Here is a 15,067-nt window from a genome sequence, read left to right as displayed (position 1 = left end):
CAACAGGTTCAAGGCGAGATTGAACAGCGAGAAAGGGGTGACATGAACTTTTGAAACTTCCCTCCATGTCCCAGAATACAGTGGTGCCCCACAAGACGAATGCCTCGCAAGACGAAAAACTCGCTAGACGAAAGAGTTTTCCGTCTTTTGAGGTGCTTCGCAAGACGAATTTCCCAATGGGCTTGCTTCGCAAGATGAAACGTCTTGCGTGTTCTTGCGAGTTTTTTCCCTCCCCCCCCGCTTTTTCTAAGCCGCTAATAGCCGCTAAGCCGCTAATAACGCTAATCCGCTAAGCCGCTAATAGCCGTGCTTCGCAAGACGAAAAAACCGCAAGATGAAGAGACTCGCGGAACGGATTAATTTCGTCTTGCGAGGCACCACTGTACAGTGCAAAATACATCCCAGTTACATCATGAATACATTAAGAAGAGGTTGGGTTACACAGATTACATCATGAATACATTAAGAAGAGGTTGGGTTACACAGGATTAACATATGGAGGAGGGAGGGGGGAATATGCAGAGCTGGAGATATGCGCAGATAAGTACATCCTGAGTACCGGTGATGAGAAGACAATGGTCCATGTACTGGCATTGCCCAGAGGAAAGGCTTGGCAGAGTGATTTGACAGGATTAGGGTCTTGACACCTTGCTTGAGGGATTATGGAGGACAGGGGAGGTGTCATGGAGTCCTAGAGAAATTGAGCAAATTGGCACGTTGAGTTTCTATGAATTTTATAGATTTTAGTCCCTTTTGACATTGACAATTGGAAATAAATGGATATATTGTAGCGAAGAAGAAGGTGAAGAAGACATGCCCCCCCCTCCGTATCAGCAAAGACCACAAGACGACTCAGATTGTCGCCAGATTCTGCGCACAGATCTGTAGGCACAGACCATCCCCCAATTCAATCTAGTTTGTTAAGAAAATCTCCAAACCCAGATCCATGGGCAAGACTGGGCCATTTCTCTAAGACAGTCTGTTTTAAAGTTTTTATGTGTTTATATGCCTATTGCACTTTTAAACTTAAAATATATTGTTGTATATTGTTTTAAATGTTTGTTTTGCTATTGGGATTTTGGTTCCATTTGTGTTTCTCAAGCTGGTCTCTGACCGTAATAAATTTCATGTTTCATACGCTGCTGTGCAATCTATCCTTGGCTGCGCTAGAAATAATATTGTGAAGGATAAAGATAAGATCACAACACTGCTGTAGACTGATTGCTATTTAATGACACCAAGGAGAATTTCTGAGCGATTTAGGACATTTTTCAAGGGCACATTTCAAGCGCACCGGACAAGAATTATTATTGGTGGTATTTTATCTCAAACACTGACATTAGGGATATCAGAAACTGGCGCTCTTTGGCAGTCAAATTTGGGAAGCTGAATCATGTTGCCTTCAGCCCATGTAGCTAAATCAATTATAGCTAAATCAATTAAAATTTCCAAAGAAGTCCAATTTGTCTGCAACACTACAGAACTAGAAGAAAACTAGAGTAGGGTGTTTAAAAAGAGCCCAAAGCACACGGAGTTCACTATTAACAGAACATCCATATTTACCACCTGCAAAAAAACAATCCTGTTGTTACATTGTTCTATTCCGCTGAATGGGAGTAATTTTAAATCTTACAAGTACAGTACGTTCTCAGCTATGTCAACAAAAAGAAAGCCATCATCACTGAGCTTTTGCTTCGTTACACCAGAGTCCATTTGGGAGAAATAAAAGGCTTTTCTTATCTAAGTGGGATAATATTGACTTTACAACAATCAAGTTTAACTTAACACTTCAGAAAAACGGGACACAGCATGTGATTCAATATGCCAGCTTAGAAGGTCCATATGGCTGGTGTTCTCGAAATTCACCGTTATCATGTTAAATTAGCTTGAAAAACACTTAGCACAAGTACTTTGATAATCAATCAAGGGATCGTTCAAAGTATTTTTTTTTAATGCAAGTCAGGGAAAAGGGACATGAGGATATCTGGAAAGCAATGTCCCGCTTTTCCCCAGGTGGGTTATCCCTGTGATACTTACAGCAGAAGCGACAACTTGCTACTGTCCAGAGGCTTTCTACGCTAGGGTTATTTATACAAGAACTTTAATCCTGCCCTTCTATCATGCAAATATTACTCAGGAAAGCTTACAATGGTTAAGATCACAATTTCAAAGCAAAACAACAACAATAAGTACAGACAAGCATAACATAAAAACAGTGGGTAAAAGGTAGATTATAAAACTACCCCCCCAAAAGCTTTCTATAACTGGTGCTAGAGACACAAGTAGGACCACCCCCACTCCAATAATAATAATAATAATAATAATAAAGGTAAAGGGACCTCTGACCATTAGGTCCAGTCGTGGCCAACTCTGGGGTTGCAGCGCTCATCTCGCTTCATTAGCTGAGGGAGCCGGCGTACAGCTTCCGGGTCATGTGGCCAGCATGACTAAGCCGCTTCTGGCGAACCAGATCAGTGCACGGAAACACCGTTTACCTTCCTGCCAGAGCGGTACCTATTTATCTACTTGCACTTTGACTTGCTTTCAAACTGCTAGGTTGGCAGGAGCAGGGACTGAGCAACGGGAGCTCACCCCATCGCAGGGATTCGAACCGCTGACCTTCTGATCAGCAAGTCCTAGGCTCTGTGGTTTAACCCACAGCGCCACCTGCGTCCCACAATAATAATAATTATATAATAATAATGATAACCCCATCCTAATAATATTAATATGAATCATAATGGGAAGACAACACAAGTTTTCATCTGTTTTACTGTCTCTTAGGCAGATCTATGATTAAAATATGTGGGTTGCAGGTTTTTTGTTTTTGTTTTTTGAAGAAAGTTACTGATTCTTCCTTTCTTTTCACTAACCCCCGTCATTATTTCGCTGCGGCCTCCCTCTTCTCTCGCACCTTGAACAGTCCCTTTTGACAGCGACTGGTCTGTAGAGCGGGGGCCCCAATGTGACCTCCCAGACCTGCTTTGGACCACAACTCCCATCAGAACCAGCCAGCTTGGCTAATGACTAGAGAGGATGAGAACTGTAGCCCACCAGCATCCGCGCAGCCTCCACTCAGCTCACACAAGGCAGTCGTCAGCTTTGGCGGGTTGCACTTGTGCGGAAAATGCCGTTGTCTGCATTCAACAAAACACCCAACACCCTGCTGGGAGATGAGCATCGGAGGGAGAAGGATGGTAATGGCGGACAAGTCCTTGTTCAAGGAAGTTGGTCTGTCCTCACTGGTCTTCTCTTTAGGGTCGCCTTGGGCAGAGCTTGCAAATCCAGTGGTACCTTGGTTCTCAAACGCCTTGGTTCTCAAACACCGAAAACCCAGAAGTAAGTGTTCTGGTTTTCGAACATTTTTCAGAAGCCGAACGTCCTATTGGCTATTGTTTCTGGGGCACCTGCACCAATCAGGAGCTGCGCCTTGGTTTTCGAACATTTCGGAAGTCCGACGGACTTCCGGAACATATTAAGTTTGCCGCTTTTGTTTTTGCTATTTATTTTGCGTATTTGTTTTTGAGGCTTTTTCGGTTCATTTGTTTTTGTGACTGTGTGGAACCCAGTTCAGCTACTGATTGATTGATTGATTGTGTGGCTGCGGAAATGGATAAAAGCCCCCCATCCAAACAATGACTATCATCAGTGCAGGTAAGAAAAAATATTAATTTTAATTTCTATCATCTACAATACTGTCTTATTTATTTTACAGTACAGCACATTGATTATTGCTTTCATTTTATGGATCAATGGTCTCGTTAGATAATAAAAATTCATGTTAAATTGCTGTTTAGGGGTTGTTTTTAAAAGTCCGGAATGGATTAATCCGTTTTGCATTACTTTCTATGGGAAAGTGTGCCTTGGTTTTGGAATGGACTTCTGGAACGGATTAAGTTTGAGAACCAAGGTACCACTGTAATGGCTTATGGCAATGGCCCATTGCCCTATGACTCAAGTTATCCTTGTGGTGCAGCTTCACTCATGCAAGTGACGTCATTGCCCAAGACTGACTTCCCAGGATGCACCTCTTCTCTCTGATTCCAACCACCTTCCTCTGTAAATTTTGCTGTTTCCTAACCTTCCTGGGACACGGGTGGCGCTGTGGTCTAAACCACAGAGCCTAGGGCTTGCTGATCAGAAGGTTGGTGGTTTGAATACCAATTACAGGGTGAGCTCCCGATGTTCAGTCCCTGCTCCTGCCAACCTAGCAGTTCAAAAGCACACCAGTGCAAGTAGATAAATAGGTACCGCTATGGTAGGAAGGTAAACGGCGTTTCCGTTCGCTGCTGTGTTTCACCAGAAGCGGCTTAGTCATGCTGGCCACATGACCTGGAAGCTGTCTGTGGACAAACGCTGGCTCCCTCAGCCTATAGAGCGAGATGAGCGCGTAAACCCAGAGTTGTCCATGACTGGACCTGATGGTCAGGGGTACCTTTAAGCTTGCTGATACCACTTTCATGGGCTTAGATGGTGCTGTTTTTGGCTACAAAAAGATCCACACTCAGAGTTTGCTATTTTTATATACAATTCCAGGATTAATAATTTTTTTAATGCATGCATATCAGGCAAATCCAGTGTCCTTTAAAATCCTACGACGTTGGCAGCCAGCTATCTTTCTTTGCAGTATTAAGTAGGTTATGCTGACTCACCGACGCAAGGTGCCTAAAATATATGCAAAGGTTCTGTCGTCCAAGAGGAAGATGAAAAACTAGATAGAAGAAGCTACTGCACAGTTTCACAACTAAGGTTCCTTGGGTTGTTTCTTTTCATATACTCCTGGGGAAACAGAGGCCTAGCGCTGAGGGCACTTTTGAACTCAGAACTTTCTAGACAGGCTACTTGCAATACCGGCTGGTTATGTCCAGAATCCATAACATGTGATTGATTACTAAAAAAAGTTAGTTTGCAAAAATGAACTGCTTCCTTTGTGAGCGAGCCCCCAATTTGTCAGAGCCAATCTGTTTTTTTGTTTTTCTCAATTTATTTGTTTCATTTGGACAAACTATCCTATTTGTGATACACACTCTGTACATTCAGATCCCCAAAGACTGAAAATTGAAATCATCATCTTCGATAAATAATGCCCTACGCATAATGATAAACATTGGCAACCCTAAGGAAGGCGATTCTGCAATTCACATTCAATTAAGATATATTGCTAAATCTGCATACCATATACTCTCAGCTTTAGACTCTAATACAGAAAATATAAGCCAGGAATCAGAAGAATACAGATTAGCTACTGCAGGTCCCATGGCCAAATCTGATTACCTGCTGGCTCCTCTGTTGCAATTTCAGAAACAGGAGGGGTGTGTGGAAGTAATGTTATCCCTGATAAATGGAGCTTGCTAGCAGTCTACTTAGGATGGCCAGAGCCCAAACACATTTATCTCCCTCAGTGCAGATCAGGAACGAAAGAAAAATAATCTTTAGAAAACTGTTCTTTAATATTTAAGTTTTAGATTACAACTTGCCATTTGAATTTTTCTTATGCTTTTTATGGTAGCATCCTACAATGGCTTGTATTAGAACTTGTCCCAATTTTTATTCCAGCTTCCTCCTACAGTATTCCAGGAATCATCTTATAGGAAAGTTGCACAAAATGGCTATCCAGTAGCCATTTCCCTCCCACGATGTCCAAAATAAGTAAAATTTTTATTACAAGGAATAAAAAAACCCATAAATTTCATTCTTTGTCGAGAAAGAACTTGTCTTTGCAATAATTGTCAACATCAAAAAATTTTGGTTACATCATGCCCACATGCTGTAAATTAAGGTTTTCTAAACCTAGTTTTTCTGCCAAAAAAACTAGGCTACAAGTGCATTTATAAAAAAAAAAATTAGGCATTTATAAGATCTTTTGAGTGCTGGTGTATTTTTTTTCTGAAATCCTCACCATTTTTATTGAGCTCTGTGTAAAATTTCAAAGAGATCTGATCATTGGTTATGGAGAAAAAAATACAGTGGTACCTCGGGTTAAGTACTTAATTCGTTCCAGAGGTCCGTTCTTAACCTGAAACTGTTCTTAACCTGAAGCACCACTTTAGCTAATGGGGCCTCCTGCTGCTGACGCGCCGCTAGAGCACGATTTCTGTTCTCATCCTGAAGCAAAGTTCTTAACCGAAGGTACTATTTCTGGGTTAGCAGAGTCTGTAACCTGAAGCGTATGTAACCTGAAGCATATGTAACCCGAGGTACCATTGTAAAATGTACACAAGGGTATCTCGTGCCGAGGGTCTCAAGAGGGACAGACAACGCAGATTTAACAAAACTTCGAAGTGCTATAAAATTAAAACCATTTGAGATAGAGGAGGGAGATTTAAGGGGGTTTCTTTCAACCATAAGGGAAGGTTGTACACCAAATTTCATCAACATCCAAGAAGGAGGGTGACCTCATCTTCTTGAAACAACATGGAATGACCCGCTAAATACTGAATGTACAACTCTTCTGAGAATTAACTGCCCCTGATTCCACCCTGAGTCACAGTGCCATGCACAGCCAATTCTTTAGCTTCTCCATAGCCCAATGCAGATAATGAGATGCTGAGCTAGAAAATGCAACTCTACCCAAATATTTTTGTTTGGAAAGACAAGAAGATACCATGGACCAGAACTATCTATTTTGTCCCCTTAATGCTGATTTTTTCAGAAGGAAGAAAATTACTAGTACAATTAACAAAACAAGATCAGATTTAATGTTCACCCTTAAAGGGGAAAAAGAGTGAAATACAAAGTCACACGTCTCTTTATTGTGAAGTCTTACACAAGAATTTTAACTTGCTCTCTTTACAGTCTTCTTCAGTCAGAAAAATAAAAAATAGAAATTACAGTTTTGTGAGAGCTTTTTAATGTGTGGTTAAAAGGAGTAACTCTTTCCACTTACAAATCATAACCTCTATAAGGAAAGCTATTCTAAAGCCATAAATTAAACCAAGCATTGCCAAGCTAAAATTACGCTCACTTTGAAGTTTCCCGCTTGCTAATATAAAGACTTTTCAGGCCCTACGAACAGACTCCTGGAAACTACAGCGCTGAAATTTAAGGGAACGACCCTCAGCTTTGCTATCACATATAACCCAAAACAGTCCAATTGCTTGTGAAACCTCAAAAACAGGGCAATTGTTCTTCTCTAGCTCAAGGATAGGATATATAATAAAATGTAACCCAAAATTGTTAAGGTACCCTCCAGAACGCCTCAATCTGAGTGTATGTACAATTTAGGAACATACAGAGGAGGGGAATCTGGCCCTCCAGATGTTCTTGGACTACAACTTCCATCATCCTTCATGCTGGCTGGGACTGATGGGAATTGGAGTCCAATAACTATTAGCTACATCTTCCCCATCCCTGAGCTACTGCGGGGATCCACATTTTTGGGATGCCCTTTGCGCTGAGACAAAATCTATGGTTACCATCAGCCAGCCCTGTGTTTCCTCTGACTCAGGGTATCGCCTAGCATCGTGCTGAGCTTTCAAATCACTCAGAAGCAGCAACATTTCTTGCTATTTTCCAAATAATCTCACAGTCTGGTGAGGGGAGAGACAACTACCCTCACCTGTGTCTTCCAAGGCTCAAGATGTGCATTTGAGGACCCTTTGGTGCCAAAATACAACATGGGCGAGAACACGGTGGATAAAAATCAAAGATTTTTTTTAAAAAAATGATTTTTTAAAATTTTAATTGGATTTTTAAAATAAAATGATTTTGGAGGGGAAATCTTTCTAAAGATAGTTTTCTATTTAAGTTACATTATAATCTAAAGGCTATTAATCAGAAAATAAGGATTTGTTTTAAGTTTTTCATGTGTGCTAAAACTCAGTCTAAGTTTTTTTTTTTAATAGTTTAACCACACCAGTTAACAAACATGGATACATATGCTATAATGTTATTGTTTTAGTTAAACAAATTGTTAGTAAGGAAATGATTATTTTTCTCCCTCCAATAAAGTACAGCAGAAAAGTGGTCCACATATAAACAGTTAACTTAGTAAACCTCACATTAATTTCATAATTATCGATCTATGAATTTCTAATAGTATAACCAAATCAGTAATTTTTGATAGAACTGTAAAAGCTACTCTGAACATTTATTATTCCAAAAACGAAACCTTCATCTGGCTGTATATATTAAGATTATAGCAGCAAGAATGAATCTTTTGGTAAAAAAAAGATTTAAACCAAGTCTTACTGACTAGTGATTTAAACCCAGTCTTACTGGCTAGTGATTTAAATCATGATTTTAAACAATTCAATTTAAATCAAATTCACCCTGGCCGGGAACGAGGCATCAAAATGTGGGCTGCAAAAATCACTTCACAATAAAGTAGCGTTCCAAGACAGAGCGACACTCATGGACTCAAATATTGAGACACAGGAAGTCCATTGCTACTTTGGGCTTTGATCTGGAAGTGGGGCTTCCAGTAGCTACCCGGAACTATATCTGGAAAAGCAAAGTTCATCTGCTTTTACACACACACACACACACACACACACACACACACACACAAATATTCTGTGTCTGTATTGCTAGTTAATTCTGATCAACTACTGAAAATTGTTGCTCCCATTCCCCCTATGACATGGCTGAAACAAGAGGTCAAAACTCGTACCCAGTACATCCTAATAAAGAAGCATTCAGAACACAGTTCCCTCCCAGGCTCCTGGCAGAGTTCCAGGAAACTGATGTGATGCGCAGTCTGGCAGATCTCAGTCCTACACAAAGCCTTTCTGCCATCAAGCTGATTTATTCCAGCAGAACCTTGCAGAAGTCTCTTAGCCTCCATCACAAGTGCTCAGGCTGAAGTTTTCTAAATGTGCTTTTGACTCTCAGGTCATGCAGCAGAAAAAAAACAAGTTGTTCGTAATGTTTTGTTCTTTCGGAACAATGCTGCATTTTTTGTCATTTAGGGGTAGCTACGTGGAGAAATGAGCTAGAACACAGCAAAGCCTAGGGCACATCTATAAAGTACTTTGTTCCTTTAACATATCAGGCAATTTCCATGCATATATTTCTGAAAACATTTTCAGAATGTTTTTATATGTTGCTACGTTAAACGTTGGAAACCTCCCTTAATTTTAAGGCGGCCAGGGCAGTGTTAGAAACTGTGATAGAAAAGCTATTTGCCACAAGGCTCCTGGGTTGTAAGTGCCAAAACAAAGTGTATAGTTGCGTGCATATATTGAGCAACACTTTATACTTTTTGAAAAGCATGAACTAAAATGTGCCTATTTTGGTGCTGCGCTACTCTGCAGATCAGCTGATTTGTGCAGCAGCGCAGCACCAAAAGACATGCAAACCAGCTGATTCATGGGGCAGCGCAGCACAAAAAAAAATACACATGGCAACCATTGGCAACCATAAAGTATAATTTGGCCACAGGAAGACACTATACAACGCCTGAAAATAGAAGGGGCAGTTTTAAAGTAATAGCTTCTGCAGCCAAACATTTATCATCACTTTTATGAGCGTGCACACACACACATACACATCTTCTCTTACTACACCAGTACAGTGAATAATTCTACTAAGAACTATTTTGGTGACTGATCACAAACTATGCACTAAGATCTCCCAGGTTAACTTACTATTTAAAAAGCCAACTTTTGACAGACCTGCCCGTAGCTACAATGTATAGTCCAGTCCTGCATCTTAATAGGTCAGGCAGGTAGCATGAATGTTTGCTTGACACAAAACATCCTTCACAGGAGAAATGTGCAGATGTGATGCTGCATGCTGGGCAAGTTAATATTCTGCACAAGGACATTTATTTCATACTTCCTGGAAGTCACAATGAAGAAAGAGGAGCTTCGGCTTAAGTAGTTCTGTGATGGAATAAATCCAAATGACTGAGCTAACTCATAGCAAATCCTCAATCACAGTGATCTCTTTAAACCATTTCTGGTGAAGCTGAACCTGTAGAATGCACTTGCTTTAGCACAAGCTTGAGACTCACTTCCCAGATCTGTGAAGCAGAGACCCCATGCATGAAAAGAGCAGACTTTTAGATAAACCTCCTATCCATTGTGCATCTAAAAGGTAAAGGTACCCCTGCCCGTACGGGCCAGTCTTGCCAGACTCTAGGGTTGTGCGCTCATCTCACTCTAGAGGCCGGGAGCCAGCGCTGTCCGCAGACACTTCCGGGTCACGTGGCCAGCGTGACAAGCTGCATCTGGCGAGCCAGCGCAGCACACGGAACGCCGTTTACCTTCCCGCTAGTAAGCGGTCCCTATTTATCTACTTGCACCCGAGGGTGCTTTCGAACTGCTAGGTTGGCAGGCGCTGGGACCGAGCGACGGGAGCGCACCCCGCCGCGGGGATTCGAACCGCCGACCTTTCGATCGGCAAGTCCTGGGCGCTGAGGCTTTAACCCACAGCGCGACCCGCGTCCCATAGTGCATCTACTATATGGCTAAAGCGAGATGCTCTATAAGAGGCGTATATAACTTCAAAACTAACGTGGGGCTTGGTCCTCAGCTTTCCATCCCATAGTTTAGCACAGTGATGAAGACTGTGTTACCTGTGTTCTCTTGAGCATTCCACACAGGAGTGGTCACCTAGCTGTGCAGCAAGACTTTTCAAACAAGTTGGCTTTCAATCCTTGTGAGGCAAAACAAAGCACCCAGCCATTCTTAGAAAACAGATTCTTTTTTTAAAAAAAATATCCTGCTTCCTGTGCCTTATTTCCCTTTAAGCTTTGTCGGAAGCGGGTTGTTTTGGCATTTCAACTATTTAGCTGAGTAAGGGTAATTGTGGGTCACATTGAATCAGAACCGGGAAAAAGTTCGAAATTCATCCCATTTTGATTACAATGTGCCTCAAACAACTCAGCTTATTCTAACAGCAGTTATCTTAGAATCATAGCCCTTTAACTTGCTGAAAAGTGTTAAACTTGAGATAGATTTGTGCTCCAAGATATTCTGCAGAAAACTCATCCTAGTTTAACCGAAACAGAGCATCTATACCAAGAGAACTCGCCATTTCATTCCATGTTTCTGTCCCTGCCTGCCCTAAATAGAACAGATTGCAGGCAGCTGCGATTGCAAAACTGCTGCAGGCCACATGAACGGAGAGGCATTAATAAAAGCTTGTAAAGATCTCCAGAACTTTATAGAGCCAACCAAGTCTTCTAGGCAACAGATGTGACCTCAAAAGCAGCCCTGGTAAAAGTCACCAGAGCCAAGCTTTTAGTGGCTACTGAGTACAGTGGTGCCCCGCAAGACGAACACCTCGCAAGACGGAAAACCTGCTAGATGAAAGGGTTTTCCGTTTTGGAGGCGCTTCGCTAAACAAATTTCTCTATGGGGTTGCTTCGCAAGACGAAAAAATCTTGCGAGTTCCCGCGGTTTTTTTTTGCTTTTTTCGCCCTTTCCCTAAGCGCTAAGCCGCTTAACAGCTGATCTGCTGATAAGCCGTTTCTCAGCTGATCGCTAAAAGCCGCTAGACCAATAATAGCGCTAATCCGCTAAGCTGTCAATGGGCTTGCTTTGCAAGACGAAAAAACCGCTAGACGAAGAGAATCGCGGGACGGATTCTTTTCGTCTTGCGAGGCACCACTGTATCTGATACCCCAAACCCACACTTCTCTCAAGAAGCTCAGAGTCTCTTACACCTGGTTCCCAGATAATCTCATATATACGGTGAGGCCAGAGCAAGCCAAGACCAGGTGCTCAGCTTCAGCCACAAAGCTGCATCGTGAGCCTTCAGGGTATTCCAGATAAGGTGCAGCTGGTGTTTTATTACGGCACAGAAGCAACCCGGACAGATTGCATATCGCTAGGATAGTACATACTGGCAAGCAGCAGCACTATGAGCCAGCAACACAAATGAAGTTAGTTCTTTGTCGTCGTCCTGTAACTGCACGTGCCAAGCCAAGAAACTGCGCATTTGGTTGCACCTTGAAGCACCCGCCATAGCTGAAGATTCGGGAACGATGGGGTTTTTCCCATTAAAAATGAAGAAAACGCATGTCCAAGAAACAAGGTCATAGAGAGAGCACCGGAAGATCAAACCATCTACAGTAGACCCGCATCCTGTTGTCACAATGGGCAACTGGATGCCTGTGATAAACAGGGGAGACCTCATGGTCTCCAAACCATGGACCTATCTCCTCCATTGCATCTGAAGGCATTTTGTCTTAAGAATTAGCATACTCCTGCATAGCAAACACAACTTGGTATCTTCACATCTCCTGTGTGTGTTTCCTTCCTCCTCTCCAGTCACCTGAAGCAGCGGTTACAGAGGTTTCATCACTCAAAAGGAACATCTGAGCTAGATTTGGGTCCTGATTTCAAAGATACTAATTCTCAGTATCTATGCATAGTCTTTTTTAAAAAAATCCCCTTAGCTAGAGTTGTCTAAAGCTAATGCAATGAGAGCGTGGTGGGATATAACATGGGGGAGAGCTCTAGGGAAAGTTAACTGAAAATACCCAACAATACCATGGGTAGCAGAAGGAATGAACCAAGATTAAGCACAGCAAGGCCAAAATGTGTCCTACTGGAAATAGAACGATTTGGAAGGGAAGGTTTAGTGGCAAAGATAGATACTCCTGCTATTAGCATTTAAGTGACAGTTACCCAGCATAAATACTGAGGCTCTTACATATACATTTATTCCCAGGAGTGGGGATTTTCTTCTAAGTAAACATGCATTGTGCAATACTCAGAAAATCAAATCATATTATTTCCCCCTTACAGCTGCTGCTACTGCACCAAAATTTGTTTTTTATTTAGGTGCAATGAAAGCACAGGTGTGTTTTGCATCCAGGTGGCATATTTTTAGGGTTTAATTAGGAACACATCAGGACCTGCATATAGTTTACTGCTCCACCCGCTACTGCCCTATTTTGACTCTTGGCTCAGAGAAGAGCCTGGTTAGAGTCTCCTTCATGAATGCAGTCACTTGTGGGACTCCTTCTGTATAGGAGACAGAAGTCAAGGGAAGTAGAGGCTGCCCTTTTTCCAGAGTTCCACTGCCATCCCCAGCACCACACCCACCTAAGTGAAATATGTCACCTGGCTATACATTGACAGGAATATACACCTCTCCAAATCTGGAAACCCACCATGATTCACCAGAAAGTTACTTTCCCTTCTGCATGTAACCACAGGGCAGAGCAGACTCTGCAAAGACACAACACAACTCTCCTGGAATATTAGCTAGGTGCCCACAGCTTCAGAAAGGTGTGCCGACCTAGCTGTCCATCACAGCCTTTGAGCATTACAGTTGCAGCCCAATTCTAAGCAAGTTTCCTCCGAAGCTCAAGTGAGTTCAGCGATGCTTTCTCTCAAGTTACCGTGCACCTTGCCTTCAGATCATTTTCACCAGAATGCCAGTCTGCTTTAGGAGACTAGACGAAAGCACATTCTCTCAATCTGGGAATTCATTCCACTTTGGGGCGATCCGGGTGTTTCCCCAAGTCTGGTGCAAGAACCCTTGGAGCTGGGTTCAAATTCCACTTTGAGTTACAGACCTTTGCGGCGGCCCTAGCCTGGACCACTGCAAGGATACCAATGCGGTTTGTTTGCACACCCGGAGGGGCAACACCCCGCGCGTGGCCTTCCTTCGGGGGAGGGCGGAGGAGGAAGAGGCGCGCGCGACATTGCAGAGGCGGGCCGAGGAAGCCGCTGCGCCGCCTGGCGCGGGCCGCTTCTTCATCATCGCTTGCGCGCCCGCGGCCAAAGCGCGCAAGCGGCGCAGCCCATGGCTCGACCCCAGCCCTCCCTCCCCGCCCCGTCCCGTCCCTGGACTTGCCTGGCTGGGGTCGGTGGCCTTGAAGACGTGGCAAGCCATCGGGGACTCGGGGTCGTCGGGCTGCGCCTTGATCAGGTAGGCGAAGTAGGTGAGGTCGTGGCTGTTGTGGATGAAGCGCGCGATGTGCTGCGCCTTGTGCTCGAAGATGAAGACGGCCGGGTTGGCGGCGCTGCTGGCCGACGGGATGCAGCGCAGGTTGGGCGAGCCCAGCAGCAGCAGCACTTCGCGGGCGGGCACCGCGCTGGGCTCCTGCTTCTGGCTGCGCCGACGGATCTCGGCCACCAGCCAGGGCAGCATGGGCAGCGTGGTGCGCCGGTCCAGGCACGACCAGCCCACGTACCACAGCCGGAAGCGCTTCTCCCCCGACGGCGCCTGGCCGACGCCTTGCAGCGGGTCGGCGGGGGGCTCCAGGGGGTGAGAGAACGCCCCGTCCGAGCTCGCCTTCTCCATGAGGCCGGCAGGAGCCCCCGCCAACGGCGTCCTCGGTTTCCTTTGCGGCGTCCGAAGAAGGAGCGCAGCCTTGCGCGGCGGCCCTCGGAAAGCAGGTCACCTGCAGCTCAGCGCGGCTCCCGGGCGAGGAAACGGGCCGCAAGGGGACATCTCATGCCCTTCGCGCCTGGATCCCGGTGCCGCGATCCCTCGGGGTGCTGCAGGGCTCCGCGGCGCGACCCTCTCCCAGCACCCGCCGCGCTCCTGCGGGTCTCCGTCCGCGCCCGCCTCCTGCGCCCGCCCACCCCGCCGGGCAGCGCCAGTGAGGCGGCCGCGAGGGCTGCCTCCTCCCGCCTCCTCGGAGCGAGGGGTGGCGCACGGAAAGGCGACGCGCCTGGGAGGCGGGCGGGACGGCTTGGCCCGCCCTCCCCTGCAGTTTGCCCGCAAAGGAGACTGACTCGCCGCGTCGTTTCCCGACGGCCAAAACGAAACGGGATGCGCCTCCCTCCCTCCCTCCCGGAGGCTCCCCGTCCCCGCCTCGACGCGGCTGCAGAAGCCGATCCGGGCTCCAGCCAGCCTAGGCGAAGCGACCGTCCTCTCGCCGTCTGCGCATCCTCCGCGCCCGGCGCGCATGTGTGCGCGTCGGGCCGCCCATGCCCAGCAGCAGCAGAAGGGGAGGAAGGAGCGGGGTCGGCGGCTTCATGCACGCCCCCTGCGCGGACCGCGGGCTGCCGCAGGTCGGATCTAGCGGCGAGATCCGGCAGAGGGGTCGCAAGCGCGATCCTGAGCGGGTCAACTTGGAAGTTTAAGCGCGGGCTTCAGTGGCGTCTTTTGCGCCCGGGTTGCGCGCCTGACTTCTTGCTTGGTAGTCGCCGCCGTCGAA

At 45.3% G+C, this 15,067-nt stretch overlaps 1 protein-coding gene across 2 annotated transcripts in view; it reads right to left on the bottom strand.

Moving 5' to 3' along the window:
* The window catches only part of TBC1D4 (TBC1 domain family member 4), a 91,403-nt gene extending 77,036 nt beyond the window's left edge, over positions 1-14,367 (bottom strand). For both annotated transcript variants that reach the window (XM_081857982.1, XM_081857983.1), the window contains exon 1: positions 13,756-14,367. In XM_081857982.1, coding sequence (XP_081714108.1) covers positions 13,756-14,205 — 450 coding nt within the window. In that variant the 5' untranslated portion in view covers positions 14,206-14,367. The remainder of the gene's footprint in view (positions 1-13,755) is intronic.
* Positions 14,368-15,067: the final 700 nt, after the last annotated feature.

Source organism: Podarcis erhardii (assembly GCF_964252035.2).
Source record: "Podarcis erhardii genome assembly, chromosome: 4".
NCBI classification, from domain to species: Eukaryota; Metazoa; Chordata; class Lepidosauria; order Squamata; family Lacertidae; genus Podarcis; species Podarcis erhardii.
Note: the sequence above shows the minus strand (reverse complement) of the source record. Positions and strands in the feature narration are given on the sequence as shown.